Source organism: Tenrec ecaudatus, chromosome 3 (genome assembly GCF_050624435.1).
Source record: "Tenrec ecaudatus isolate mTenEca1 chromosome 3, mTenEca1.hap1, whole genome shotgun sequence".
Lineage (NCBI taxonomy): Eukaryota > Metazoa > Chordata > Mammalia > Afrosoricida > Tenrecidae > Tenrec > Tenrec ecaudatus.
In genome coordinates this window covers 216,612,153-216,639,423 of record NC_134532.1, presented here as the reverse complement: position 1 = coordinate 216,639,423, position 27,271 = coordinate 216,612,153, and the positions used below count along the sequence as shown (strand labels likewise).

Below are 27,271 nucleotides of genomic sequence, written 5' to 3'. Positions count from 1 at the left end.
AGGTTTATGGCAAACCCGAATGAAAAGATGGTAGAAACTTTCCACAAACTTTTTTTTCTGGAATATTGTTCATTTTCTTTTACTAAATCATTTTATTGGGGCTCTTACAGCTCTTATCCCAGTCCGTCCATCCATTGTGTCAAGCACTTTTGTACATAGGTTGCTGGGCCCTTGGCATCAGCTCCTCATTTTTCCCCTCCCTCCCTGCTGCCCCTTGCTCACGAACACTGGATAATTTATAAGTTGTTATTCTGTCATGTCTTACACTGTCCGATGTCTCCCTTCATCCACTTTTCTATTGACCGTCCCCCAGGGAGGGGATTATATGTAGATCCCTGGGATCGGTTCCCCCTTTCTACTTCATAAGGTAGGAATTTTCCACATTTTTTTACTGGAATATTGTTTATTTAATTAAATCATTTTATTGGGGGTTCTTACAGCTCTTATAACAATCCACACATCAACTGTATCAAGCACATTTGCCATCGTCATTTCTCTTTTTTGTCATCATCCTCTGTTCTCCTCCCTCCTCCCACCCTCACGAACCCTTGATAATTTATGTTATTTTTATTTTCATATTTTATACCATCCACTGTCTCTCTTCACCCTCATTTCTGTTGTTTGTCCCCCTGAGCAGTGGCAAGGAAAGTGGGGGAGATTGTAGGTCGATCGTTGCGATCAGTTCCACAAACCTCTTAAAGCCCCTTGAATTTAGACCTGGCTCATCATGGACGAACCTTGAACCCCTGATGCCCAGTGCCCGAAGCCAGCCAGAAAAGAGCCTACAATCTGCGCCTCCTTACCCACGAAGCATCCAGATACCATGATACTAAAGGATACCATGTTTCTTTTAGGAGTGATGAAAACATTACAAAAGAGTGAGGGTGCTTGCACACTATCTGTGACTAGACGGGCAACCATTCGATCATGCCCGTTGAATGCTGAATTGCCCACGATATGAACTCTATCTCAATGAAACTGTTACAAAGAGGGGCAGGGCATGCTGCGGCTGGTGTGGTGGTTGTGCACTGGGCTGTGATGCTCAGTGACCCGATCACAGTGGAACGAAACACCGCGCAGCCCGGTACCATCCTCACAAGAATTCTTATGCTGAGACCATTGATGTCGCCACCGAATCAATCCATCTTGTCAAGCGTCTTCCTTTTTTTCCAAACTACCCCTCCACTTTATAAGTCATGCTGTTCTGCTCCAGGGATGTCCAAACATGGCCAAACATGTCCAAAATGTGTGAGATAACGTCTGACCATCTTGCCTCTGAGGAGCACGCTGGCCGTACTTCTTCCAAGACGGATCTGTCTGTTCTTTTGAAGTCCCTGGCACCTTCAATCCTCTTCACCGGCACCGTGATTCACACGCACCGGCGTCCTTTGCCAGGGACTTGTCCCTCCTGATGGCCCTTCCAAAGTGCATGAGACAAAGTCCCGCTGCCATCCTCACCTCTAAAGACCGCACTGACTGTACTTTTCTCCGTAGGTCTCCTTATTCAACGCCCCCCTTTCACAGTCCTGAGGCGACGGGAATACCTGGCTTGGGGCTGGGCGCACCTTAGTCCTCAAAGTGACCTCCTTCAACATGTCAAAGGCTCTTCTGCAGCACATTTACCTCACGCATGGAGTCACTTGTTCCCTTGACTGCTGCGTCCATGAGCCCTGATCGGGGATCCAAGCACTTCAGTCCTGTCTCCGTTTATCATGATGTTAAGGGGCCCAAATTGTGTAGTGGTTATGCACTGGGCTGTGATGCTCCAGGTCTGCAGTTTGAAACCCCCCCGCCACTCTGTGTGAGAAAGATGAGGCTTTCTACTCCCATAGAGAGTTAGTCTCAGGAACTTATAGGAGCAGCCCGACCCTGTTCTAAAAGGTTGCTATGGGTCAGAACTAACTGGAAGGCAGTGAGTTTTATTGTGATGTTGCACTGCCTTGCTCGCAGCCTGGTAGACCTTGTGTTCTGTCGCGTGGGGTTACGAAGGGCCAGGATGGACCCGCTAAGCAACAACATCAAATGAAAGTGCCACACCTTGCAATAATCACATGCAACAGCATCCTTTGCCACTTGGTCCGCCCCGGCCACTCGCCTGGAAAGCTGGCAGCTCTCTAGCCCACATCCCCATAACTCACTACCCAGGGGAAGTTAGAAGAACCAGGCATCCATGGCACACGCGTGTCGAGATGGCTGTCCCAAGAACAGGATTGGAGGAACACTCATGAACTGCCTGAAGTAAGCAGGGGACACAAGCGTGCTTACTGAACGTGTAGAAGGTTTGAAGCATCTATTGATGAAGACCAATGACCACGGCCTTTAGTATGGATCAAGCTGAAATCCTGAAAGATTCTCTGGGCAAATTGTTGAATGATGCAGGAAGTGCCGTGAGAAGATGCCAAGAACAGAGTTGGCGTACAAAGAAAACCCCTAATTGACAGTCCAGCATTTCAGGAGGGAGCAGATGAGCAAGAGCCAATGGTGCTGAAGGAAGAAGTTCAAGCGTCACTGAAAGCATTAACTGAAAACAGGCTCCAGGAATCGATGGAGTGCCACTGAAATGTTTCAGCGAGCTGACGAAGCACAAGAAGCACTCACTGAGCCAAGAAAATTGGAAGGCAGCTACCTGGCCAACTGATTGGAAGAGATCCATATTGGTACTCATTCCAAAGAAAGGTGACCCACAGGATGGATGCCCCCACAAGTAGAAGACACAGCTACAGCAGTGGGCAAGGCCGGTTCAGCACAAGTCCGTGGGTTGGATGCAAGCTGGGGCTTCTGGAGCTTTCTCTTGAGTCCTGTAGCTTCAGAAACTGACCAACCAGAAGCGGGAAGACCACAGGCTGGTGGATAAATAGCTGAGCCAATCGAAGCTTGGCCGTCTGCGGACGGTTCCTGGGATTGGCTCCAAGAACCAGAAGCGGCAGTGGGGTTGAGCTAGCATCTGAGCACTCTCAAGCCATACCGAGTTGGCCACACCCCAAATAAAGCCCACCTTGATTGTGGCAAGGCTGTGACTCAGTCAAGGAGGTGGGACTGGCGTAACTTAATTCCTCCCACACTTCTTGGCTGCTTCACGGAAGAGCCCATCATGGACTTGACCACACTACATTGGATGAAACCCTGGCCGAATCCTGAATCACCCAGTTGACCCGAAGCCATCACAATGAACACTGCACCACACCTTGAACAAACAAGACCTAAAGAGAGCCAACGCATCCAAACTGTGGTGCTGGAGAAGACTACTGAAAGTACCAGACTCCTGGAAGGACAAGCAAATCGGTCCTGAAAGGTGTCCATCCAGAGGGCCCCTGAGAGGCGAGCATGGCAAGACTTCATCGCGGGCACTTTGGACGTGGTGTCGGGAGAGACCGGTCCCTGGAGAAGGACCTCATGCGTGGCGCAGTGGAGGGACATCAAAGAAGAGGAAGACCGTCAATGAGGGGGAGGGGCACGGAGGCCCCTGCAGTCGTGCACAGGACACCCGCCATGGTTGGCACTGACTTGATGGCACCCAACGGCAACATCACAGAACCCATCGATGCTGCTCTCACTTCTGCCATCTATCAGCCTTCTCGTGTTTGGCCTCGGAGTTTTTTTTTATTAATCATTTTATTGGGAACGGATCTTACACATCTTAGGACAATCTATCATTCAATCCTGTTACACACATTTGTACATTTGTTGCCATCGACGTTTCCAAAATGTTTTCTTTCTACTTGAGCCCTTGGTATCAGCTCCTCTTTTTACCCCCTACCCCACCCCCAGCCCTCACACTCTCATGAATCCTTGATCAATTATATATTATTGCTGTTAGTTCGTGTCTTGCACTGTCCGTGGTCTCCCTGAGTTTTTCTTTAAGGAAGAATGTGTTATTTCTCGGTTTGTAGCTGCGAACATCTTTTCTTATCCCTCTGAGAATTCCGATCACAGCTTCTTTGATATTTTCTTCTGCCCACAGAGTCCATGCTTCCACTAAGCTTTCACAGGCTTGTTTATTTTTCACTTCAAAGGTTGGATTGTGTCAGAGCATTTTCTTGAGATGTCTGATCATCTGTCACCAACCTAGTTGGACGCGGGTAGTGGATGCGTGGGGCCTGGCTCGAAGGGACACTCATAGGCGCAATTAGAAATCTCGGATGTCACGACCCCTTTCCCTTGGTCAGGCCGTGTTCTCAGTGACTGCATTCTGATGTCCTGCCTGGAGGTCACCCTTTTCTGAGCACAGTGGAGAGGGGATGATGTCTCGGCACCAGGTACACTGGTGTTTAGTTCGCCTTCCTACTTTCAGCCCAGCATCCCTACCCAACGATGGTCCTGAGATGATTTCATGTCAACTTGAAGGTGCCTGAAAGTGTAGGCGTGGAACTCAGTCTGCCCCTCAGGTCACAGACTGATTGATGGTGCCTCCTTGGGGCTGTGGCCTTCTCATAAAGGGGGGTCCTGGGAACCTCCCTCTCCCTGTCCCTGTCCCCTTTCACCTTCCTGCCTGCTGGGATTGGGTGGCCGTCCCTGACTGAGAGTTACCAGAGCCCTGCCGTGTTTCCATCTACCTCGGCTCGACAGGGCTGTGTGCACACCAGCCAGTGATCTTCCCGCGTGCCACAGTGCCGCGCGCGGCTGCGTGAATTTGAAGACGGACACTTGGACTAGTACAGGACTTATGGACAGGAGTTGAACCGGGATAGAACATTTTCTCTTTTATTATTATTACGAAAAGATCATTTTATTGGGGACTCTGACAACCCTTATTACAACCCATACATCAATCGTATCAGACATATTTGTACATATGTGACCATCTTTCTTCTCTGGACAGTTACTTCCTATTGAGTCCTTGGGATCAGCCCTTGTCCCCCACTCCCCTGCCCCCCATGGGACACTTTCTTGAGATGTAATTACTTCCTGACACCCAGCTCTGTCTTAGACGCAGATGAGCGTCACTGTATTTGTCTCTCTAGTCAACTCGGCCTCGCACACCAAGCACGCTGACCGCACCCCAGCTCTGAGATTTTGTTTCGCCTTCTTTCGAGAACAGAGGTCTTGCTGCCTGACTATGGACGGGGAAGTGGTCCCTTTTGTTCTGCAGAGGAAATAAAGAAATATGGGGCTCCTGCTCCATCCTCCCAGTTTTAGCCTCTTCTTCACCCTTACTTCCACAGATGCCAGGTGCTGCCAATTCCTGGACATTCTTCGTTCATGACGCAGCCCTGGTGGCACGGTGGTGAAGGGCCGGTCAGTGGTTCGAGCCCACCCACTACACCACGCGAGACAGGTGAGACAGTCTGCAGCCATAAAGACTGACCGCCTGGGACCCCGTGGGGCAGATGGACTGTCATCTTGGTCTCTGGGGTGGGAACGGACTCAGTGGCAATAGGTTTTCCTTGTTTGTTTTGGTCGTTACTGGTGCTTGGCCCTTTATGCCAAAGCCTTTCCATTCGGGTTCTGATCTCTCGGTCATTGGCCGCCCCCTTCCAGATACGCCAAGTATTTCACTAGAAGCTCCTCTCCGTGGCCCCCATCCTTACAGATGCGCCATCTCTTTACCGACGTCTTCAATGAGAACCGAGAAAGGAGCAAATGCACATGTGTGTGGGGTGTTCCCTGTCCTTGTTACCTAGATGCTGAAGCCTCTAAACTTCCCACGTCTTCTGAGTATGTCCAGGAGAAGATCAGATAGACACAGTGCCAGGCCACGGAGAACTAATTCAGAACCACTCTCACCAGCCCCCCTCCTCTGCGGCAGTGGGAAGGCTAGGTCAATGACTGCGTCATTTACTGAGCCATCTTGATGGCGCCTCACCTCTGAAGCCAGGCAGGCAGACTGATAGGACTCCCCTTTGTGAGACAGGATGCTGTCCGGCACAAGCTACAGGGAAAGATGAGTCTTGAGGAGGTGGTGGAGGGGAGAGCAGAAGGCCCCACCTCATATCCAGAGCCCAGCATCAACCTGGACACTTCCCAAGAAGGTGTGTGTGGTGGGGGAGTCTCCAAACGGCACAGCACTCATTTCAAAGTAGAGACAGAGAGGATGTGAATGCCTTAACCTTGAACTCCACAGAAGCCCAACACCCGGACAATTCTCACTGGAGAAGCTGGGACTGGTTACTCTAGCCCCCCAGGACACTGGAGCGAAGGAGCAAGTGTCAGCCACCAGCCAGTGAGCTCTCTAAATTATGGGGTGTCAATGGGGCCGGCGAGCAGCATGCTCCACCTCAGACGCAGGCAATAGGGTGCAAGCTGTCTGTTGAAATCCAACAAACACCAAGCAAAACACCACCATTGAGCCAAATATGACTCACAACAACCCTGCAGGACGGAGCAGACTGCCTTCCCATGGCAGCGATCTCCCCTCCCCCCACGTAATCATGTTTTCTAATTGTGGCAAAAATGTACACCACAAACCATTCCCCAGTGCAACAACTTCTGCACGTGTGATCCAGTGGGATTGATGATACCTTCTGTGTTGTTCAGCCACTAATGAGATCCTTTCCGAATTCTTCCACCACCGTTAACATAAACTCAACACCCCCTAAGCAACAGGTCTTCTCCGTCACTCATGGAAACCACTGCTTAAGTTTGGGTTCTTTCTTCTTTTTTAAAGTAATGTTCTTCACATGGTTTTCACATCCCATACACTTCCGTAGTTCAATTGCTTTTAAAACGAGTTGCATGGACATCACCACACTCTGTTTTAATGCTCCCTCCTGCATTCATTGTTTGCTCCCCAAATCCTTTCAGCCTCCCCACCTCCCACCCCACCCCATGTCCCCGAACAACATGGCATCAGTTATCGACTCTGCATCCACTCCTTCCGTGCTTCACAAACGGGGAAATCCAATCGCAACCATACAACACCAAAAGAAAACAGTGAGAAAAAATAATACTCATATAAAGATAAAGACAAAAATAAAAAGTACGAAAGAAAAGACCACCATCTATATTATAAAACTCAGAGAAGAAGGTTTTTTTGTCATGGAACAAGTGAGAAATACATAAGAAACATATACACCGAATCCCGGTTGGGCTGAGAGGGAGGTCAGCTGACCAAGCATCAGCTATACCAGGGTCTGAGCCACCATCAAGTCGGCCATACGCTCTGTCTGGCAGTAAGGCTTTCCGAGTCCCTTGCCTGTGGACAGAGGGCTCTGCGTGGCAGCACCCTTCATGGAAGCGGAGTGACATGTCTCTCTCCAGTGGAGTGACTGATGGGCTCAAACGACCGGCCCTTTGGTTAGCAGCTAAGCGCTTAACCACTGCGCCACTGGGGCTCCGTAAGCTTTCTGCAGCGAGTGTAAAAGCCAGGACACGTTCCTGTGTGTTTTGTCATCCCCATGCACTTCCACTTCTGAAGCATGTCCCCTCACGTTGCAGAAGGTCCTGCCACCGCCTGGCCCCAGGACCCCGCGGGCCCCGGGCATGCCTCCAGCAGAGCCATTACCTGTGGATGATGTGGTATCTCTGCAAGTAGTCCAGAGCCAGGGCCAGCTCGCAGATGTAGAGCTTCACGGCCGCCTCTGTGAAATGAACGTTCTGCTGCAGGTGGTATCGCAGGTCTCCCCCGAGCAGCAGGTCCACCACCATGAACATGTCCTCCTCATCCTGGAACGAGTACCTAGGGGACAGTGGGACAGAGGGTTAGGGACAGAGGCACCTCTGACAGCTTCAAGACCAAGACCTCTATTTTACAGGACCGAGAAAGGCAGTGACGTGGCTCAAGCCACCACGAGTACTGATAGAGTATTCGTCCCCAGGCTCGGGCAGGCAGATGGCATTTCAATCAGCTCAGGGCTGCACCCTGTTACTGTAGCGACTTTATATGAAAGTGCTTCAGTCATTAGGATCGACGGGCATCCTCCTCCCCAAGCTCCGCAGCGATTTCACGGTTCTTGGACAAGCGCACTACTTACTCCTCACCTGGAGCAATGTTTGCTCATCCCAGGTCCTAAGAGAAGTAGCAGTTTGCTCTTCCTGCCTCTTGGAATCCAGTTGTAATTTAAGCCACGTCCACGGGAAGGTTCTCCAAACAGTCTCACGTCTCAATGGAGCTCCTGTCAACAGCCAACACCAACCACCAGCCACATGGGGGAGGCATCTGAGGCAGCTGGATATTGCCCTGCAGCCTCGACCAACATTGTGCACAACGGAAGAACCACCAGCTGATCCCAACCAACACAGAGAATCCGGAGATCTTAAGAGAGTTGGTTTCAAACAACTTGCTTCTTTGGATTACTTTTTAATAATAGAAAATGGAAACAATACGAAATTCATTTGTTAAAAGGCACTTAGGTCACCTAAAGATTCAACTTGGGGAGCTGGCACACGGAATCCCAGAATGTTGTTAAATGGCTCTAAGAGGCATGGCTGCCAGAGTTCCAGGTCACAAATTCAATCACTCATCCAAGGAAACCTGCTTAAACTCGTCTCTGCAATGCGTGTGGCGCAGAGACGCTCTCTCAGTGACATACCCGTCTTAGTCTCATCAACTCCCTGTCGTCAAGTCAACACTGACTCATAGCACCCTATGGATCAGGGCAGAACTGCCCTGCGGGTTTCTGAGACGGACTCTTTAGGGGCGGAGACAGCCTCGTGTCTGTCCCGTGGAGCAGCTGGTGGTTCTGAACTTGCAGGACTTGCAGCAAGCAGCCCAACGCATCACCCCCGTGCCACTGACACTGCTTCATCTCCTCAGGATGCCTTCACACAAAGACACCGTCACACCAGGCTTCTAGGAGCATCTTCTGGGCCAACTACATACCAGGCAGAGGCCAGCTCAGAGGGGTAGGCAAATGGTTTTTTGGGAAACCAATGGGGGAGATCTTGGTAGAGTTTCTCAAGGGACACGCAGGGGCTTGTGCGGGAGAAGTTGGAAGGAAACGGAGAGCTGCGTTGGTGAGGAAAAGGCCGGGGACGTTGCACTGAGGAGTTTTCCATCACAACATTTACTCATTCTTCAAGGGTCCCAAGGGCTGTCTCAGGAGGATGTAGTTAGGGAACCTTATCCCATCTACCCTACTGCTCCGGCTTCGCTCCTTCAGACTTCCTTCCCTAAACTCAAAGGACGTCTCAGAGGAGCGTCCTTTGAGTCCCTCAGAGATGCCCACCGCCACTTTGTCATGCTGTTGTGCCCTGTGTGCTGCTGTGGGGCTGGACGTTGTGTCTCTGGTCGTCCAAACGCTACCAGAGGCGCCCACAGCGAACAGGTGTCACTGGAGTTTCCACGCGAAGAACAGACAACAAAGACGGGCTTGGCTACCCCTTTGGAGGCAGAATCCTCTGAAGGCCTTCTGTGTAGCTATGAGCAAGAACCCATGGTCCTGAGGGAAGAAGTTCACACTGCACTGAATGCATCAGCCAAAAGTAAGGCTCCAGGAATTGAGAGTGCCCAGTGAAATGTTTCAGCAGCTGTGGAAGCACTGGAAGCACCCACTCGTCTGTGCCCGGAAACTTGGAAGGCAGATCCACATCTGTGCCTGAAGGAGATCCACATTTGTGTCCATTCCAAAGAAAGGTGACCCAATAGAATGATCACATTACTGAGCAATGTCATTGGCATCGCACACAAGTGAAATTTTGATGAAGACCGTCCGTCCCCAAATGGTTGGCACAGTACACTGACAGGGACCTGCGGGAACTTCAGGCCAAATTCAGAGGGACACAGGACGAGGGGTATTGCTGCTGATGCCAAATGGAACTTGGCTCAAAGCAGAGAGCACCAGAAAGATGCTAACTTGCTTCATTAACTATGCAAAGGCATCTGACTGTGTGGACCATGATAAACGGTGGATCGCCTTGAGGAGAAGGGGGATTCCGGAACACTTCCTTGTGAGCATTCGGAACGTGTCCATGGATCAAGAGGCAGTTGTGTGAACAGAACAAGGGCACCCTGCCTGGTTTAACATCAGGAAAGATGTGCATCAGAGTTGTATCCTCTCACCAAACTTGTTCACGCTGTACGCTGAGCACATCGTCAGAGAAGCTGGAGTATATGAAGGAGAGTGTGGCATCAGGATCGGAGGAAGGCTTACTAAAGACCTGTGGTGTGCAGATGACACAGCCTTGTTTGCTGAAGGCGAGGAGCAGTGGAGACACTTGCTGATGAAGATCAAGGATGGCAGCCTTTAGAATGCATTACAATTCAACACGAGATCCAAATCCTCACAACGACACCAATAGGTGACATCAGGATACCTAAAAGGCTGAAGTCATCCAGGATTTGTCTTTCTTGGATCCGCAACCCATGCTCATGGAAGCACCAGTCAAGAGATCAAAAGATGTGCCGCGTTAGGTAAATCCTCTGCCCAGGACTTCTTTAGAGTATTGAAAAGCAAAGATGTTACCTGGAGGCGAACGGTGTGACTGACCCGACCATGCTTTTCTTCATTGCATCATAGGAATGTGATGTACATACACCGAATAAGGGAGAAAAAGGAAAGTTCAGTATTTGGACATTGAAGACCTTAGAAGAACCGATGCATTTGAATTGTGGTGCTGGAGAAGAATATGGAAAACCCCATGGCCGCTAAAAGGACAAACCCATGTACCTGTACTGCAAGAAAGAAGGCCAGAGTGCTCCTTAGGGGCAAGGCTGGCAAGACTTCATCTTACATACTTCGGACACAGTGTCAGGAGTGACCAGTCCCTGTAGACAGACATCATGTCTGAGGGGCGTGGAAGGGAAGGCGGCCCTGGCTGAGCTGCACTGACACGGCGGCTGCATCAATGGACTCGGGCACAGGCACAGCTGTGAGGGCGGCGCGGGACCAGGCAGTGTTCGTTCTGTTGTGCAGAGGGTGGCTATGGGTCGATGGCACCTACACCACCACCACCACCAAGGATGCACAAACTACTTTTTGATGTGGTGTAAACCAAAGAGCACAGGATTCTCTGGGGGACACGTTAGAGATGGAAACCCCACTTTTGGAAATGGATAGACCTAGATGGAAGATACGTAGAGGAACAACAGCTTCATATTTTGATTGTTTTATGCAGTCAAGGATTCTATCACTTTAAAGAGATGCTTTTTGTTTTGACTTGCCCTAAGAATAGCATCAAAAAACCATCAAACGCTGTCATGGTCCCTGTAGAATCATGGAGTATGAAATAGGAATCTTTGAACTATAATCACAAAATCACAGAATGTTGTCTGATTTTTCCTCTTCAGGTATTGGCTTCCGTAAACACGGAAATACGGTCACCCAGCCACCAATGGCAGTTCATAGTTACCAAAACCCGGGCTGATGATTCAGGAACCCATTTGCAGGTTATAGGCAGAAAATATTGTCAGCCTGAAGGGCTGCCAATCTCTGGTGTCGGTTATGTGTCTTATGCCCTTACATGTTAAACCTGGATCCATCAGTCCATTGGTTTCACATGACAGAAGAGGAAACTCAGGGCCAGAGGGAATTCCCTGGTGGGATGGCAAGAATGTTGCAGAAGGAGATGGGTTCCAAGAGGCAAACCCAAATGCAAAGGAACCGAAATGCAAGCTATCCCACGGGTTGTGGGTTTTCTTGCTGCACACACCTCTTTTGCTCTGGGCTGTGGATCCTACACACCCATTAGAGTAGACCAGCCTCTACCAATATCACGGGTCTGAATGATGATACTATCTAAAGATCATAGTAAAGTCAGAGAGAAGGGGACAGGTAGGAGAGAAGACAAAATAAAGGAGTCAGACACATTTTATGGTAATATGCTTCCCTCCAGGACAGTCATGATCTCAGCAGCCAGGTCTATGCAGAGAGCGGGAGGAGGAGAGAGGAGAGGGACTATATTTCTAACCAAGGCTTACATACACTTAGGGGCATGAAAGCCCCCCAGATTACAGGTAATCACATACATCACAGGAAGGGGTTGTACCATAGGCATTACAGCAATGGGAGGGGGACGATTTAGGGGTCTACATGCAATAGGAAGGGGAGGGACTAAGGGTACACATGTGACAAGATGGGTAAACCCTGCATTCAAGATGGCAGACTAACGTTGGTTCTCTTTGAGTTGGCTTGACCTATTCTGAGCTCTCCTTCAAGGAAAAAAATCCACTATCCTTATCAGCAGGGAGTGAGTGGGCCCTGGATGGCTAATAACCCTCAGGAGGAGTAACCTCTAAGCAGCTTGCATTGACCTCCAAGTGTGCAGTCATTTACCATGCGATGCAAGCAGCGTCCTAGGTTTGGCATATATTCCAGGGAACAACCTGAGGAAAGCCCTTTTGCATCCCACACACACCTAAGGTGACTTGTTATTGCCAGAGAACAGAGGCCTGCCTTTTACCCCTCCCTCCTGGCTCTGAGCTAATCCCCAGCTTTGGGCCATTGTCCCCTTTTCTGCCTGTCCTCTTGTATGCAGTGACGGCCAGGATCTTATAATAGGCAGCACATTGTTATGGAAATGGGGTGAGCACAGATGAGAAGTCCACGTTTCATCAGAGCAATCCTGAGCCATGGACGGATCTGGAGAACTAGGGTCTCTTGCAAGGTCAAAGGAGGGAATGATGTTGGGAAGGCCTAACATCTGGCTGGGCTATTGAAATAGACCACTAGGAAGAACCAATGCCTCTGCCTCCCTCGCACCCTCCCTCCCTCTATTCCTTTCTTCCTGCCCGCCTGCCTCCTTCTTGTGGCAGATACACAAGTTCATGTCAACTTCAGAAACGAATGAAGGGTGGTATCTAGCCTCTCAATCAGGTCACAACCTGCTGATTCCTCCCTGTGGGCGTGGCCTTCTCACGAGGATTCTGGGAACTCTTGATTCTGCTATCAGAAGAGGAGACGGGCCTCTCTCTCTCTCTCTCTCTCTCTCTCTCTATTGCTTGCTCGCTCGCTCTCTGTCTGTCTCTGTCTCAGCTTCACCTTTCCTGTTGAGGAGTCACATGGAAACTTGAACCAGCGCTGCGATGCTTCCACTGGAACTGGGTCCACAAGTGTTTTCGCCCATCGGCCCATGATCTTCCTGCATCAGCATCTATGCATGCGCTCTGTGAGTCTGCAGAGGAATTTACAGACTAGTGTTGGCCATCTGGGCTAATCTCAGACGCATGGACTTGATCTGAACTGGACTGGGATGTTGTATTGACACCTACTTGATAGAAAGTTCTCTCAGACACGCCTACGAGAGTCTCTGGGTTTGCTTTTCTAGCCAGCCCAGACGAACACTCTTCTTTACCGCCTTTTCTTCCTCCCTCCCTCTTTCCGTTTCCCTCCTTTTCTTCTCTCTTTCCTCTCTCTCTCTTCCTTTTTTCCCTCCCACCTCGGTGGATATTTCTTAACTTCCTTCCTCATTCCCAAAAGAGTGAAACGTGACTTCTGAAAATAAAAAATTTGACAATATTAAAAATACGTAAGGAATAAAAAGGAAGCTAAATAAACTAGAAAGGGGACTGGTGATGTGGACAGCCAAGCGCTGGGTTGCCGCCCAGACAAAGGTTGGGGTTTCAAAATCCCCCAGTAACTCCCTGGGAGAAAGACCTGCATGATAGTTACATTATCTGGGGTCCACTTGTGGAGGGGTGGAGTCTAGCCTGTCAATCAGCTTGAAGCTTGATGACCTCATTTGGAGGCACTAAGGAGATAAACAGCTCCCTGGAGGCGGGACACACACATACTCCCTGCGAGACAGTCCTATTGAGAAGATACACGAAGCTACACTAGAGCCCTGGAGCTGAAGAAGCCACATGGAGAACCCTGCCAATGCTTAGATGCTTCCACTGCCACTGGATCCACCAGGCTTTTCAGCCACTGGCCTGTGATCTTCCTGCATTCGGCGTCATTGCATGTGTTGCATGAGTCTGAAGAGGAATTTATAGATTGGTATCAGACGTATGGGCTAATATCAGTCTTATGGACTTGATCTGGACTAGGCTGGGATGTTTTCTCAATGTACAATTTCTCTTGTATATAAAGCTTTCTTATACACATCTGAGTGTCCATGGATTTGTTTCTCTAGGCTTCCCAGACAGATACCACCTGGCAACAGCTTCCATTGAGATGATAATTCCACTTGCCAGCTGGGATCACTGGAAGGTGGACTCCTCACCAGCCTCCACCAGCAGCACATGAAACAGAAACAGGCAAAGAGACCCTTGTTCCTGATCAAAGGGCCCACATGCCTGGCTGAAGTGGGCCGTCAGTTTGTCCCTAATTCTCCCAGGAACCAGAGCAAGAAGAGTCACGTGATGTTTGTCCTCATCACGATGGGGAGTAGGGGGTGAGTTGTTTGGAAGAAGCATGACAATTACCGCTATGGAAGGCAGCACATCCTTCCTCCCACTGTAAAAATAAACTCAAAACCAACTCACTGCCATATGCCAACACACAGAGACCCTATAGGACAGGGTAGAACTGCCCCCGTGGGTTTCCAGGACTGTCACTCTTTACAGAGGTAGAAAGTCTCACCTTTCCCCCTCAAATTCTTGTAAGGATGATGTTAAATAATTCAGCTAGCAGCATTTCTACATTTAAAAAATCCTCGCAACTGGACTCGATAAATGGAGAAAAGATTGAATTTGTCAAGAATCTCATCCTGCTTTGAACCACAATCAATACCCACGGACACAAGAGTCGCGAGATCAAAAAAGGCACTGGGCAAGTATGCTGCACAGGGGCCCTTTAAAGAGCCAAAAAGCAAGGAAGCTACCTTGAGGACTAAGGCACACCTGACCCAAGACACAGTACACCTGACCCAAGCCACAGTACACCTGACCCAAGCCACCGCACACCGGACCCAAGCCATGGCACACCTGACCCAAGCCACAGTACACCTGACCCAAGCCACGGTACACCTGACCCAAGCCATGGTACACTTGACCCAAGCCACAGCATGCCCGACCCAAGCCACAGCACGCCCGACCCAAGCCACGGCACGCCTGACCCAAGCCACGGTACACAAGACCCAAGCCACGGTACACCGGACCCAAGCCACGGTACACCTGACCCAAGCCACAGTACACCAGACCCCAGCCACGGTACACCTAACCCAAGCCACAGCACACCTGACCCAAGTCACGGCAACCTGACCCAAGCCACGGCACACCTGACCCAAGCCACGGTACACCTGACCCAAGCCACAGTACACCTGACCCAAGCCACGGTACACCGGACCCCAGCCACGGTACACCTGACCCAAGCCACAGTACACCTGACCCAAGCCACGGCACGTCCGACCCAAGCCACGGCACGCCTGACCCAAGCCACGGTACACCGGACCCAAGCCACGGTACACCCGACCCAAGCCACGGTACACCTGACCCAAGCCACAGTACACCGGACCCCAGCCACGGTACACCTGACCCAAGCCACAGCACACCTGACCCAAGTCACGGCAACCTGACCCAAGCCACGGCACACCTAACCCAAGCCACGGTATTTGCAATCAGCTCATGTGCATGTCAAAGTTGGACACTGAATAAAGAAGAAAAATTGATGCACAGTAATTCTGGTGTTGGTGAGGAACACTGAAAGTCCCACGGGCGACCAAAGGAACAGACAAGTCTGTCTGGAAGAAGTACAGCCAGAATGCTCCCTAGTGACAAGAATGGCAAGACTTCATCTCAAGTACTTTGGGCATCTTATCAAGAGAGCTGGAGAAGGCCTTATTCTTGATAAAGTGGATGGGCACTGAAAAAGAAAAGGGCTGAATGATACAGTTGGAAACAGACTGCAACAGTAGCCTCAAACTACAGACCAGCTGTGAGGCTGGTGCGGGGCAGGGCAGCAGTACCTGCATCGGCACCTTGGGCAGCTATGAGTGGACGCTGGCTTGGCGGCACCTAGCAACAACAACAACACGCAGGCTACCATTTAACAACCCGGCCCTGCCGTATCTGTCTCCTGTCTTTGCGATCAGTCATTTGACACCCTCCACACTCACATCGTTTGCAATCATTTCTTTTAGTCGATGAGATTGTTAGGTTTTATGCCAACTTGGCTGGGCCAGTGTTCTCAGTAATCTGGCAGTACTATCTGGCGATGTCGTCAGACACAAAGGTATCAACTCCACGAGGCTGCTGTCGGTCGGCACCATTGAGTCGCTTCTGACCACAGTGGCTCCATGACTTAAGGAATCACTGCCGGGCCCTGCACCACCCTCACAGGTGTTGCTATGCCTGAGGCCACTGTTGCAGCCACGGTGCCCGTCCATCTTGTCGAAGGCCTTCCCCTTTTAGCCTCTCCACTTTACCCAGTACGCTGTCCTTCTCCAGAGACTGGTCTCTCAGGACACCAAGTCCAAAGTCCGTGAGATGGAGTGTCCCCATCCTTGCCTCTACATGGCGTTCTGGCTGCACTTCTCCCAAGACAGACTCATCTGTTCGTCTGTCCATAGTACTTTCTGTAGGCTTTGCCAGCACCATGATTTGAATGCATGGACTCCTCCTAGGTCCTTCATTATTCAAGGACTAACTTTCAAATCAGGTCATCGTTTGCTGCAATTGGAAGAAAATCTCTTTAGATGTGTGACCTGCTCCCTTTAACACTCTGGGAAGCTTGTTGCTTCTGCTGGGTCTGGATTCTGCAACCGATTGGTTGATATCCTGCCATGCTGCCTGTGGATCCCAGGAGTTATCAGTGGACTGCTGGCGGACTTTGCATCCACCATCCTGTTGACCTTTCTGCTTCTTCTTCCTGCTTCCTTGCTGATTCCTCAGGCCCTGCAGCTACCTGAGTCAGGAGAAGCCACAAACTTAACGTGGGACCTACAGACTTGAACGAGACGGGACTTAGCCACCACCACAACCATGTCAGTCATTTCTTGAAGCCCACTCCTAGAAGCCCTGTAGGGCAGAGGTTCTCAACCTTCCTCATACCACAACCCTTTAATACAATTCCTCATGGGGTGGTGACCCCCCAACCTTAAAGTTATTTTCGTTGCTACTTCATCACTGTCAGTTTGCTACTGTTATGAACTGGGTAACCTCTGTGGAAGGGTCGTTCGACCCCCAAAGGGGTCACGACCCAAAGGTTGAGAACTGCTGCTATAGGGCACAGTAGAACTGCCCCTGTGTTTCTGTGTAACCGTGTCACTCCTTACGGGAGTGGAAAGCCCCATCTTTCTCCCCTGGAGTGACTGGTGGTTTCCAACTGCTGACCTTAGGGTCAGCAGCCCAATGTGTAGTCACTACGCCACCAGGGCCCCTGTTTCTTGAGACAGATTGCTTTGATAGACACACACATATGAGGGTCCCTGGCTTTGCTTCTCGAGAGAACCCGGCCAGGCCCAGCCAACCCATGTCTCCCAAGGCATGTTGACATAACAGATCGTGATTAAAATTATGACTCGCTTTGCTGCAGTTTTCTCTGACTTATCTCACCGCAGACCAATCAGAATGCTACGTCGGTAGCTTCCCCTCCAGGCACCTGGCCGTGTGGGAGTTACGCTCCCTCCTTTGCATGCACAACTTCCCTCAGCGCGACTCCTTGATTCCCCACTGAGACGGTTTCCTGGAGCGAGAGACATTCTTGTTCTCAACAACAACAGAAAACAGTCCTTTCATGTGAGGAACCCAAGACGCAGCATTTGCTCAGCTCCTTCCAGATCTGACCAAAGAGACGCCGCGAACTGCACACTCTCTACGTGTGAACCACAGCCCTGGTGCAGAGCGTGGACGGAAACCTCCATGGAGAGAGGAGACCTGGCTGAGCTCCAAGGAGGACACCAATCTTTAGCATGCTTGTGTCTTAAAAAGGCAACAGCATTGAAACGTTCTAAGAATGCTTTTAAAGACGAATCGACTTTGTTCCTGTTTTGTGCTTCAATGGAAAGGTGTGCTTTGGAGCCTCGACAGCAGATGGTGGACATGGTGCACTGGGGGAATCTAGGGGAGTCTAGAGGTCTGAAGTGGGAAGGCAAAAATGGTCATGTTTAGGTGGTTAAAACATTTCACGAGATTCCCCATGGGTACCCCGATGAAGACTCTGCCTTCTCTCCCAGTCCCACCTTCCACCTCCTGCCCACCAGTGGCCTAGAATACCGTTGAATTGTCAGATAGTGCGAATTACCCAGACAGTTGAAACTACTAACATGGTTTCAACTGCCTACATGGACTAAGAGTGGTTTACGGTTCCATGTGCCGTGAACCACTAACTCATAGGGTGTGAACCCCTCACCCACCTGGTCGGAAGAACTCACCTCCATGATGTGAACAACCCACGTGGTGTGAACCGCTCACTTACATAGTGTGAACCACTAACCCACGTGGTGGGAACCGCTCACGTACATAGTGTGAACCACTAACCCACGTGGTGGGAACCGCTCACCCACATGGAGTGGAATGCTCACACACGCGGTGTGGCCCACTCACCCTCATGGTGGGAGCAGCCACCGTGCTGAGAATCACCCACATGATTGTTATGACCGCAGGATCTCTCTCAGAAACTAATGAAGAAGCCAACTCCTATTCGCCCTTCAAGATCCATTCATTCCTCTACCTATTCTTCCAACAGTGCTCCCACAGCACCAGGCTACCTGCGGATGCTGCAAGAGGGGAGGGGGGTACAATGGTGGCGGTTACGGCGGCAGCAACAAGGCACAATCCGAGCGGTGCACATGAGTTAGCCAGCAAGGGACCCATAGGCTGGGGCCAGGGGTTCAGCGGGGCGCTGAAGGAGTAAACTAGGAAGAAGGTGCACCTACCCTAAGAAGCCTGTTCATTTCCCTCCTGGTCCGGGGTAGAGAGTGCTCAGTCATGAGCCGCAGCAGGAGATCAGCCAGGATCAATTCATGGCATTTTACAATGGAATGGAAACACCAGGCTCTGAACAATAATCTATCACAAAACTCAATCTGACAAATCGGAACAGAATCCTTTCACTGGCTCTCTGTGACAACGAGGGGGAAAGAAAGCCAGGGAGGAAGGGCCCGCATTGAACCAATGATTTTCTCCTAACAGATCATCTCCTCTCAATAGTACGTCATCCTGCCGCAGATTCAATTGTGTCCCCCTTCCCCTTCTCTTGTCCCTAAACACGTGCTGAAATCCTCATTGGAGCCTCTAATTAAACACTGGCTCTGGATCTCTGTCTCAGGGCGTGCTCCGGGAAGAACTAAGCAGGGACACGCAGGGCCTCATGCTTCATTGGGCGGCCAGGGAGCTGAGCAAGTGAACCCAAGAATATGTTTTGAACGGTGCCTGCCAGCTAGAGGGGCTGCTGTTCGGTGCCGGTGAGTCGGCGCTAACTCGTAGCGACGCTGTGCACACAGAAGGAAACACGGTCCAGTTCGTGTTTCGGGCCCACGGGTGGGTTTCAGCCACAGTGTCAATCCCTCCCGTTGAGGCCCTGCCTCCCCCTTGCTGCCGCTCCACTTTACCAAGCACGATGTCCTCCAAGAGCACATAGTAAGACTCAGAAAATCCTCAGAGCGCTCCCCAACCCCGCTGCTGCGTTCTTTGTATCCCACTGCAAGCTGTCACGGACTGAGCTGGATGCCCGCTTCCCTGAAAGGGGCTTCTGTCCATGTGATCGTATGCTGTGATTGCAAAAGTGAGGAAGGACCCCCCCCCCGGGGGGGTGGGCCGACCCAGCGGCTCCGCCCATGAGTTCCAATGGCAGTGCAGGACGAGGCAGGGTTTTGTTCTGTTACAAAGTCACTCTGAGTTGGGACCACGGTAACAGCATCTTCTGCAAACAACAACATGCTGGATTAGAGGGAGCCTCAACTAACTGCAAGGTCAGCAGTTCACCCCTCCCGGTCACTTTGAGGGGGGCAGGTGTAGCCAACTGACCTCTGTAGAAATGACTTCCTAGGGAATGACGTGGGGCAGCTCGACTTTGTCCTCCAGGGTCACTAGGGGTCAAAATCAACGCAACGGGCATCAGCCTTTAGTTCTTCATTTAATTCTGCGTCAGCTCCATCTCCAGCAACACCCGAAGGGCACTTTCAGTTATTACAAAACTGGTCAGAGGAAGACCTTTGTTCTTTCTGAGTATGGAAACGATAGATGCTCCCTGGGAAACAGCAAACAAGGAGAACACTGATGTACACAGAACAACTGCTCTCTCAAGACTTCCTCTTGGAGAACAGGCTGGCCTAAGCATCTTTTGTCCCAGCCTGGTTCATTTTTTGTCTTTATAAAAGAAGAAACCTATTCTCTGAACTCTCAGAGCCCCTTGAAGATCTTATGGGTCCGAGTGTTTTCCCTGCTGTAAAAAAAGGTTCAGCCCTGCGACTGCAATACTGCCTCCATCTTTCCTCTCTCTCTTGCAGGACAAAGCGCCACGCCATCCAGCCTATTGGCTGCAGCGACTTGCTTCAGCAGGAGCCCTGTGGGCACAGGGGTGAAGGGCTTGGTCGCTCACCTAAAGGTCGGTGGTTCAAGCCCGGAGAGAGCTAGAGTAGTCTGCTTCCCCCAAGATTACAGCCTCAGAAAGGCAGGACTAGGTCTACTCTGCCCTACAGGTCACTGTGAATTGGAATCAACTTTACTGCACACAATGCCTCCCTTTGGTGGAAACACTTTGAATCAACAGCTGTAGTTGTTACTGGGGAATCCCGCGTGGTCTTTACGGACGTCTTTTGCCAGCTCTTTCTCCGGCAGAGCAGGCGACTGGGTGGGTTTGAATCCCCAACCTTTCTGTGACCAGTCACAGCACCACCAAGGGCTTCGTTGCTTATGTCCTCATTGGGCCAAGCCCCAACCAAAGCCAACCCACTGCCATGGCGTCCATTGCGACTCTCCACTTATTCCCACGCCGTCAAAGTCAGGGCCAGGTTTCACTTTGGGGTTTCCGTGTCTGTCACACCCAACACTCAGTGGTACTGGGGTGATTCAAACCTCGGTTTGTGCCTCGTCCTTGGTGGGATCTGGTAAAAATCCTTCAGCTGTCTGTAAAGGGCTTCGTCGCCCCTCAGCCACCCTCATGTGCATCGGGAGTCCCATCTTCCCGGGCACCTTGTGTTTCCCACATGGCCATGTCCTCTCTGGGTGCCTCTCGTCCATCGGCTGGGATGCCAAGCTAAGCACTTGTGGCACATGCAAGTTTATGAGCTTGGCTGCTCACCAGAAGGTTGGCGGTTCAAATCACCAGGCCTTTCTTCCCGGGCACTTCTGAGTGGATGGGAACTCCCAACCTTGCAGTTAGCAGCCGAGCACACTCCCCATTTGTGCAGGGACTTTGCTGCAGACACACCACGCTGGAATGAAATAGACCAACAACCCCTCCCAGATCTGGTAACTCCCAAACTGACCGGTTCTCTCCCCACCCAGCCAAGAGATGAAAAGAGGGTTGTGTGAGGTAATTCAAGACGTCTCTAGAGGACTGAAAAGCAAAGGTGTGGCTTTGAGGACTAAGGTGTACCTGACCCAAGCCAAGGTGTTGTCCATTGCCTCCTATGCATGTATGTTAGTCCAGGTTGACTAGAGAAACAAATCCACGACACTCATATATATGTAAGTGTAGTAGCTATATAATTGTCAGCTTGAGAGGATCATGAGTGAAGGGGCGGAGTCTATTCTGTCAATTGGATCATAGCCAATGAGGCCTCTATGTGGGCATGGCTTTCTGAGAATTCTGGGGAATCTGGTATTTCCTCCTTGGAGGCGGGAGACACTTCTCTCTCTTTGCTCGCTCCCCGGGAGACATTGCAGCTGACAAGACACATGGAACTACACTAGTACCCGGAGCTAGAGAAGCTACATGGACCTACCCTGATGCAAGCAGACCTCTGAAGCTGGAGAAGCCACACAGAGAGCCCTGTCAGCGCTGAGATGCTTACAACGCCACTGGATCCAAAGACTTTCTACCCACTTGCCTGTGGCCATCCTGCATTCGGCATCATTGCATGTGTTTCATCAGTCTGAAGAGGACTTTGCAGATTGGTATTGGACATATGGGCTAGAATTGGACTTATGGACTGGACTGGGTTGGAATGCTTTCTCAATGTTCAATTTCTCTTGTATATAAAACTCTCCCTTATACACATATGAGTATCTTCACGAATTTGTTTCTCTAGTCTGCCCAGACTAACACAGTAAGAGAGAGCTTTATATCAAAGAGTAACTGTATATTAAGAAAACATCCCAGCCCAGTCCAGATCAAGTCCCTAAATCCGATATTAGCCCATATATTAAATACTAGTGTATAAATTCCTCTTCAGACTCACATAACACATGCAATGACACCGAATGCAGGAAGATCACAGGCCAGTGGGTGGAAAGTCCTGTGAATCCAGTGGCGGTAGGAGCATCTCAGTGCTGGCGTGGGTCTCCACGTGGCTCCTCCGGCTCCAAGGCTCTGGCTGCCATCAGCATAGCTCCACGTGGCTTGTCAACAGGAAACGTCTTGCAGGGAGTGAGGGTATCCAGCCTCCAGTGAGCTATCTATTTCTGTCTCGCCTCCAAATGAGGTCATTAAACTGTGACCTGATTGACAGGTTAGACTCCACCCCTTCGCAAGCTGACAGGAGGTTATGTACCTGCCAGCACATGTGAAGTTGAGAGTGAATCAGGAAGACCGGAGAAGAACGGATGCATCTGAATTGTGGTGCCGGGGAAAAATATTGAAAGTACTATAGGCTGCGGAAAGGACAAACTGACCTGTCTTGGAAGAAGTACACCCAGAGTGCTCCTTAGAGACAAGAATGGTGCGACCTCCTCTCACATACTTTGGGCATGTTGTCAGGAGAGACCTGTCCCTGGAGAAGGACATCTTGCATGACACAGTGGAGGGGCAGCGAAGGACAGGGAGGCCCTCAAGGAGATGGAGGGACAGCATGGCTGCAACCATGGGCTCGAGCACGGGGGCAATTGTGAGGATGGCAGGGTGTGCTCCTGTTGTGTATCAGACTGCTGTGGGTTGGAACCGACTGGACGGCACCTGACCACCACCACGACTTCTCAGTCTCACACGTGGTTCTGTTGAGCTCTCGCTGACGCAGACCCACTTCCTATAGCGCGACCCTCCGGCCCTCCTTAATCTTCTCTGGACAACCCCTCGCAGGTCTTCCTTGTCCTTGCATAACGCTCATTTTCAGGAAATCACAATCGTCCACCCTATGCAGGTACCTCGGCCTGCTCACCGATTCCCTTCTTCTTAGAATCGTTGGTCAACTGCCAATAAGCAGTATACAAACTGTGGGCATCCAGGGGCACTTTTTGCAAGCAGCCACAAAATCCCCTCTTGTATATGAAATAATGAGCATCTTTGTGTGTGAACATTTGCTTCTAATTCAACCTAGCTCTTGGAATTGCCCCCGAGATGGTGGACTCCTGCATAAGAGGGAGGAGGGGTACTTTTGGTCTCCTGGTAAACGCTGCATCAAGTCCGTTTTGGGTTTGAACTAAGGATGCTCCCATTCATTTGATCAACCATTTCCTTATCATCCACAGCCACCGGGAGAGGCAGCCCCTCCCGTGTGGATGTGGACAGAACACACGCCGGGCCACCTGGAAATCCTTCCCAGAGGAATGAGCTTCTTTGGAGATGGTCCAGTTATCGGGCATGGCCGGTGGAAATAAATAGCAGCCCTGGACGTCTCCAGGGAATGGCTGAAGGCCAAAGGGTCAGGGCTGGTTCCCAAGATCTTCCTTAATGACCTGCAAGGCCACTTACTGAAAGTCGCAGGCGGGCTCCACGAGCCTTGGTGTGGACTCCAGGGAAAGGTGAAGGAGTTTGCTGGAGGGCTCAAGTGCAATGGCTGAGCCACCCCCCACAAGAGCCCGAGCCTGCGCCGTGATGGTCCTCCAAGTGATCCGGTCTCAGATCGGTGCAGTCTTTGTCCCACCCACAGCTTTCTCCGGAGACTTGAGTGTGGGATGGAAAGCTCCCTGTGTCCCCCTTCCTACATTTGTGGCCTTCACTAATTGCGCTTGACCTTCCTGAGGTCCCGGTCCCTGACTACCCTGTGGGTAAGACCTAGCCAAGTGAAGGGAGAGGACAGTGTGGAGAGGCATGGTCCACTCTACAGTTACTTTGAACCCCAACTCGGACGACACGTGAGGCTTGTGTTTGGTTCTTGAAGGAGAAGAATCGACGTGTGTGAATGACAGTGCGGCAGAAGAACACTGCAAACCCCACGGACTGCCCACAGAACAAGCAGATCCGTTCTTAGAAAGCAGGGTGGAGAGACGTGGCCTCGTGTGCTTTGGGTATGCTGTCTGGAGAGGTCAGTCCCTGGAAAACGACATTATGCTTGGTAAAACAGAACTCCATAAAAGCCCTCACTGCCATCCAATCGATCCTGATTCATCGCAGCCCTATAGGACAGGGTAGACCTGCCCCTGTGGGATTCTGAGACTGCATATCTCTGTGGGTGTGGAAACCCTCATCTTTCTCCCATGGAACAGCTGGTGGTTTCAAACTGCTGACGGTGATATTAGCAGCCTCCTGTGGAACAACGGCCTCGCAAGGGCTCTGGGCAATGCAGAGGGGCGGAACAAAGAGGGGCACCCTTGACGGGATGGAGTGGGACAGTGCCTGTGGTCAGGGGATGGCCCAGAACTGGGCACTGCTTTGCTCTGTTGATGAGTCAGCAGAACTAACTGGAAGGTACCTGGTAGCCCTGGCAGCAGAGTGGTTACACCTTGGGCCACTAACTGCAAGGTCAGCAGTTCAAAACCACCAGCTGCTCTTGGGAAACAGATGGGGCTTTCTCTTCCCATAAAGATTTACCGTCTCAGGAGCCCACAGGGACAGCTCTACCCTGTCCTGTAGGGTGGCTATGAGTGGGCGTCAACTCAATAGCAGTGACTGATTTTGGTTTAACAACATATGCAATCCCATTTGGGAATAGAGGTTTTCTTGTTGCTTCTCTGTGCCTGAGATCCAATCGATGAAGTCTGTGCCCTCAGTCTCCTTATTTCTGAATGATGTGAAGAGCAGAGTGAACACAGAAGAAGACAGAGAGACAGACAGACACTCTCAGAAGACCAGGGAAGGAGACCTATGCCTAAGCCCTGGAATTCCAAGCCTAGTCCTTTAGAGAAACACAGAGAAGGAGTTCCCAGGAGAACCAACAGAGAGCCGTCCCCTAGAGCCAGTGCCCTGAATTTGCGCTTCTAGCCCCCTAAGCTTAGAGAGAACCCACCGCCATTCATCCAAGTTGCCCACGTGTGGCCTTGCTGTTGGCGCAACACTGTCCTTGCGCATTAGTAACTAAGACAGGGGGAAAGGACTTCTGCACCATGGCTACGATTCAACAGCAGGGCCACCTGTGGAAGGGGAGGGCATCTTCCTACCTCAGTAGAGGAAATGAAGTCTCAGGAGGGTTTCCCAACGGACTCCAGGTCAAGCAAATCAGTCCCACCGCCGGGGCCCCAATCACGTTGGTGTGTCTAGTATTATGTAAGCTTGCCCGTGGCTCATCTGAATGACGCCGGAGTGTAGGGGAGGGGGCGTTGAGAACTGGTTCCCCCTCTAGTTGTCAACAGCAGCCAACTCCAAAGAGATGCTGTTGGCTCTACCGAGTCTGATGGAGAGGCTCTTCTGGGATGCTCATCCCTTCTCCACCTCACCCTCATGGGGAGGAGGTGGAGCGGTCGCCAAGGGATGCACTGCCCTGTTGTTTTCCTCCTGGGCACAGAGTGTGAGGAGGAGGTTGTTGGCTCAATGGGAGCCCTTGGCCAGCCCAGCGTGGGGCAAGCTGTGGGGAGGTTGCCTTGGATGGGGTTGGTTCAGGAATAGTTTCAGGATGGTGGTTGGCTCGGGAGACTTCCATTCTGCTTGCCAGCAGCCTGTGGGCTGTAAAACACACTCCTCAGCCTGGGGAGGGAGCAGGCCTCTTTGAGGATGGCTGCGTCTCCTTTCAGAGGGAGGTGCACGATCCCCAGAGCACCTCTCCTCCTCCTACTTCTCGTTGTGCTCCCGTGTGAGCCCCACCAGGGGTTCTGCGCTCTCTGCCTGGTGTGGAAGGTTCTGGATGGCCTCCCCGTGGCCATTTTCAACATTCTTCTTCCTGGGGACAGGGTCCCTCCCACATCTTACCAGCAGTCAGGGCAGCACCAAAGGTGTGCGTCACGGTCCAAGAGAGGAGGGGGGATAGGAGTACATGGGCTCTGAAATCCATTGGAAAGGCTTGCTTTGGGTTCTCAAAACAGAGCCGATGAAAATCAGGCTGGTTGGATCAAAGGCTTTTCACAAGGAGAGCCATACAGGCCGCGGATCTGACAGGGCAGCCAGGGAAACACTGACTTGCAAGCCAAGTTACTTATGAGATTGGTAAGGAGCCCAGGTGGCTCAGGAGTGACGGGCTCAGATGTTAACCGAAAGAACTGCTGTTAGAAGCCACCGGCAGATCCGTGAGAGAAAGCCGTGGCCGTTGGCCTCGGTGAGGACTCTTGCTAGGGCCCATCAGTGTGCCTCTGATGCACAGCGGCCTATGAGACACTGCCCAAGCCCATGCCACCCTCCCATGCATCGCTAGGCTTGAGCCTGCCCTCCCTGGGTCCATCTGTCTCTGTGAGTATTTCTCTCTCTAGCATGATGTCCTTCTAGGTGATATGTCCAAAGCGCAAGAGTCCAGGTCTCCCCACTCTCCTTTTTCAGGAGCATTCTGACTGGACTTCTTCCAAGACCGATTGGTTTGCTCTTCTGCTCGTCCATGGACCGCTCAATATTTTTCACCGGTGCCATAGTCCAAAGGGGTCAGTTCATCTAGTTGCGCTTAGGTGCTGTCCAGATGGTTCGGACCCACAGCGACCACATGCACAGCGGCACGAAGCACCACCCTCACGATGGTTCCCGAGCTCGAGCCATCGCCGCAGCCACTGTGTGCAGTTCCTATCCACCACCCAGTTTGCACATGCGTGCGAGGTGATTGACGACACCACGGCTTGGATCGCACCCTCCGGAGTCCCCAAGGGACACTGTTGCTCTTCAACACTCTACGGGGTCTTTTGGAGAAGAGCTGTCCAATGCAGCATGTCATTTGATTTCTTGACTGATGCCTCCTTGAAGGTTGATGGGAAATCCAAGTAAAATGAAATTCCTGACAGTGTCAAGCTTGTCTCCATGGATCTATTGGTCAGAGTGTGAGGCTTTTTGCTTTGTTTTTACACCGGAGGTTTAATCCAAATGGGAGACTGTGTTCTTTGACCTTTATCAGTGAATGCTTCAAGTCTTTTTGGCTTTTGGAAAGCAAGGTTGAGTCATTGGCATACCACAGGTTGTTCGTGAGCCTGCCTGCAGTCCTGAGGCCACGTTACCTTTCACAGTCCGGCGACCCAGATTATTTGTGCAGCACGAACTAAGCCACCACTCATGTGCCACTCTGTTGTGCTGTGGTGAAAGTGCCCGTTGCTTTGATGCTGGAAGCTCCTGCTATTAAAAATACAAACAAG

At 51.1% G+C, this 27,271-nt stretch overlaps 1 protein-coding gene across 2 annotated transcripts in view; it reads right to left on the bottom strand.

The window, feature by feature from the left end:
- Positions 1 to 27,271, bottom strand: part of STK32B (serine/threonine kinase 32B) — a 235,891-nt gene that overhangs the window by 122,097 nt on the left and 86,523 nt on the right. For both annotated transcript variants that reach the window (XM_075545032.1, XM_075545033.1), the window contains exon 3: positions 7,442 to 7,615. In XM_075545032.1, coding sequence (XP_075401147.1) covers positions 7,442 to 7,615 — 174 coding nt within the window. The remainder of the gene's footprint in view (positions 1 to 7,441; positions 7,616 to 27,271) is intronic.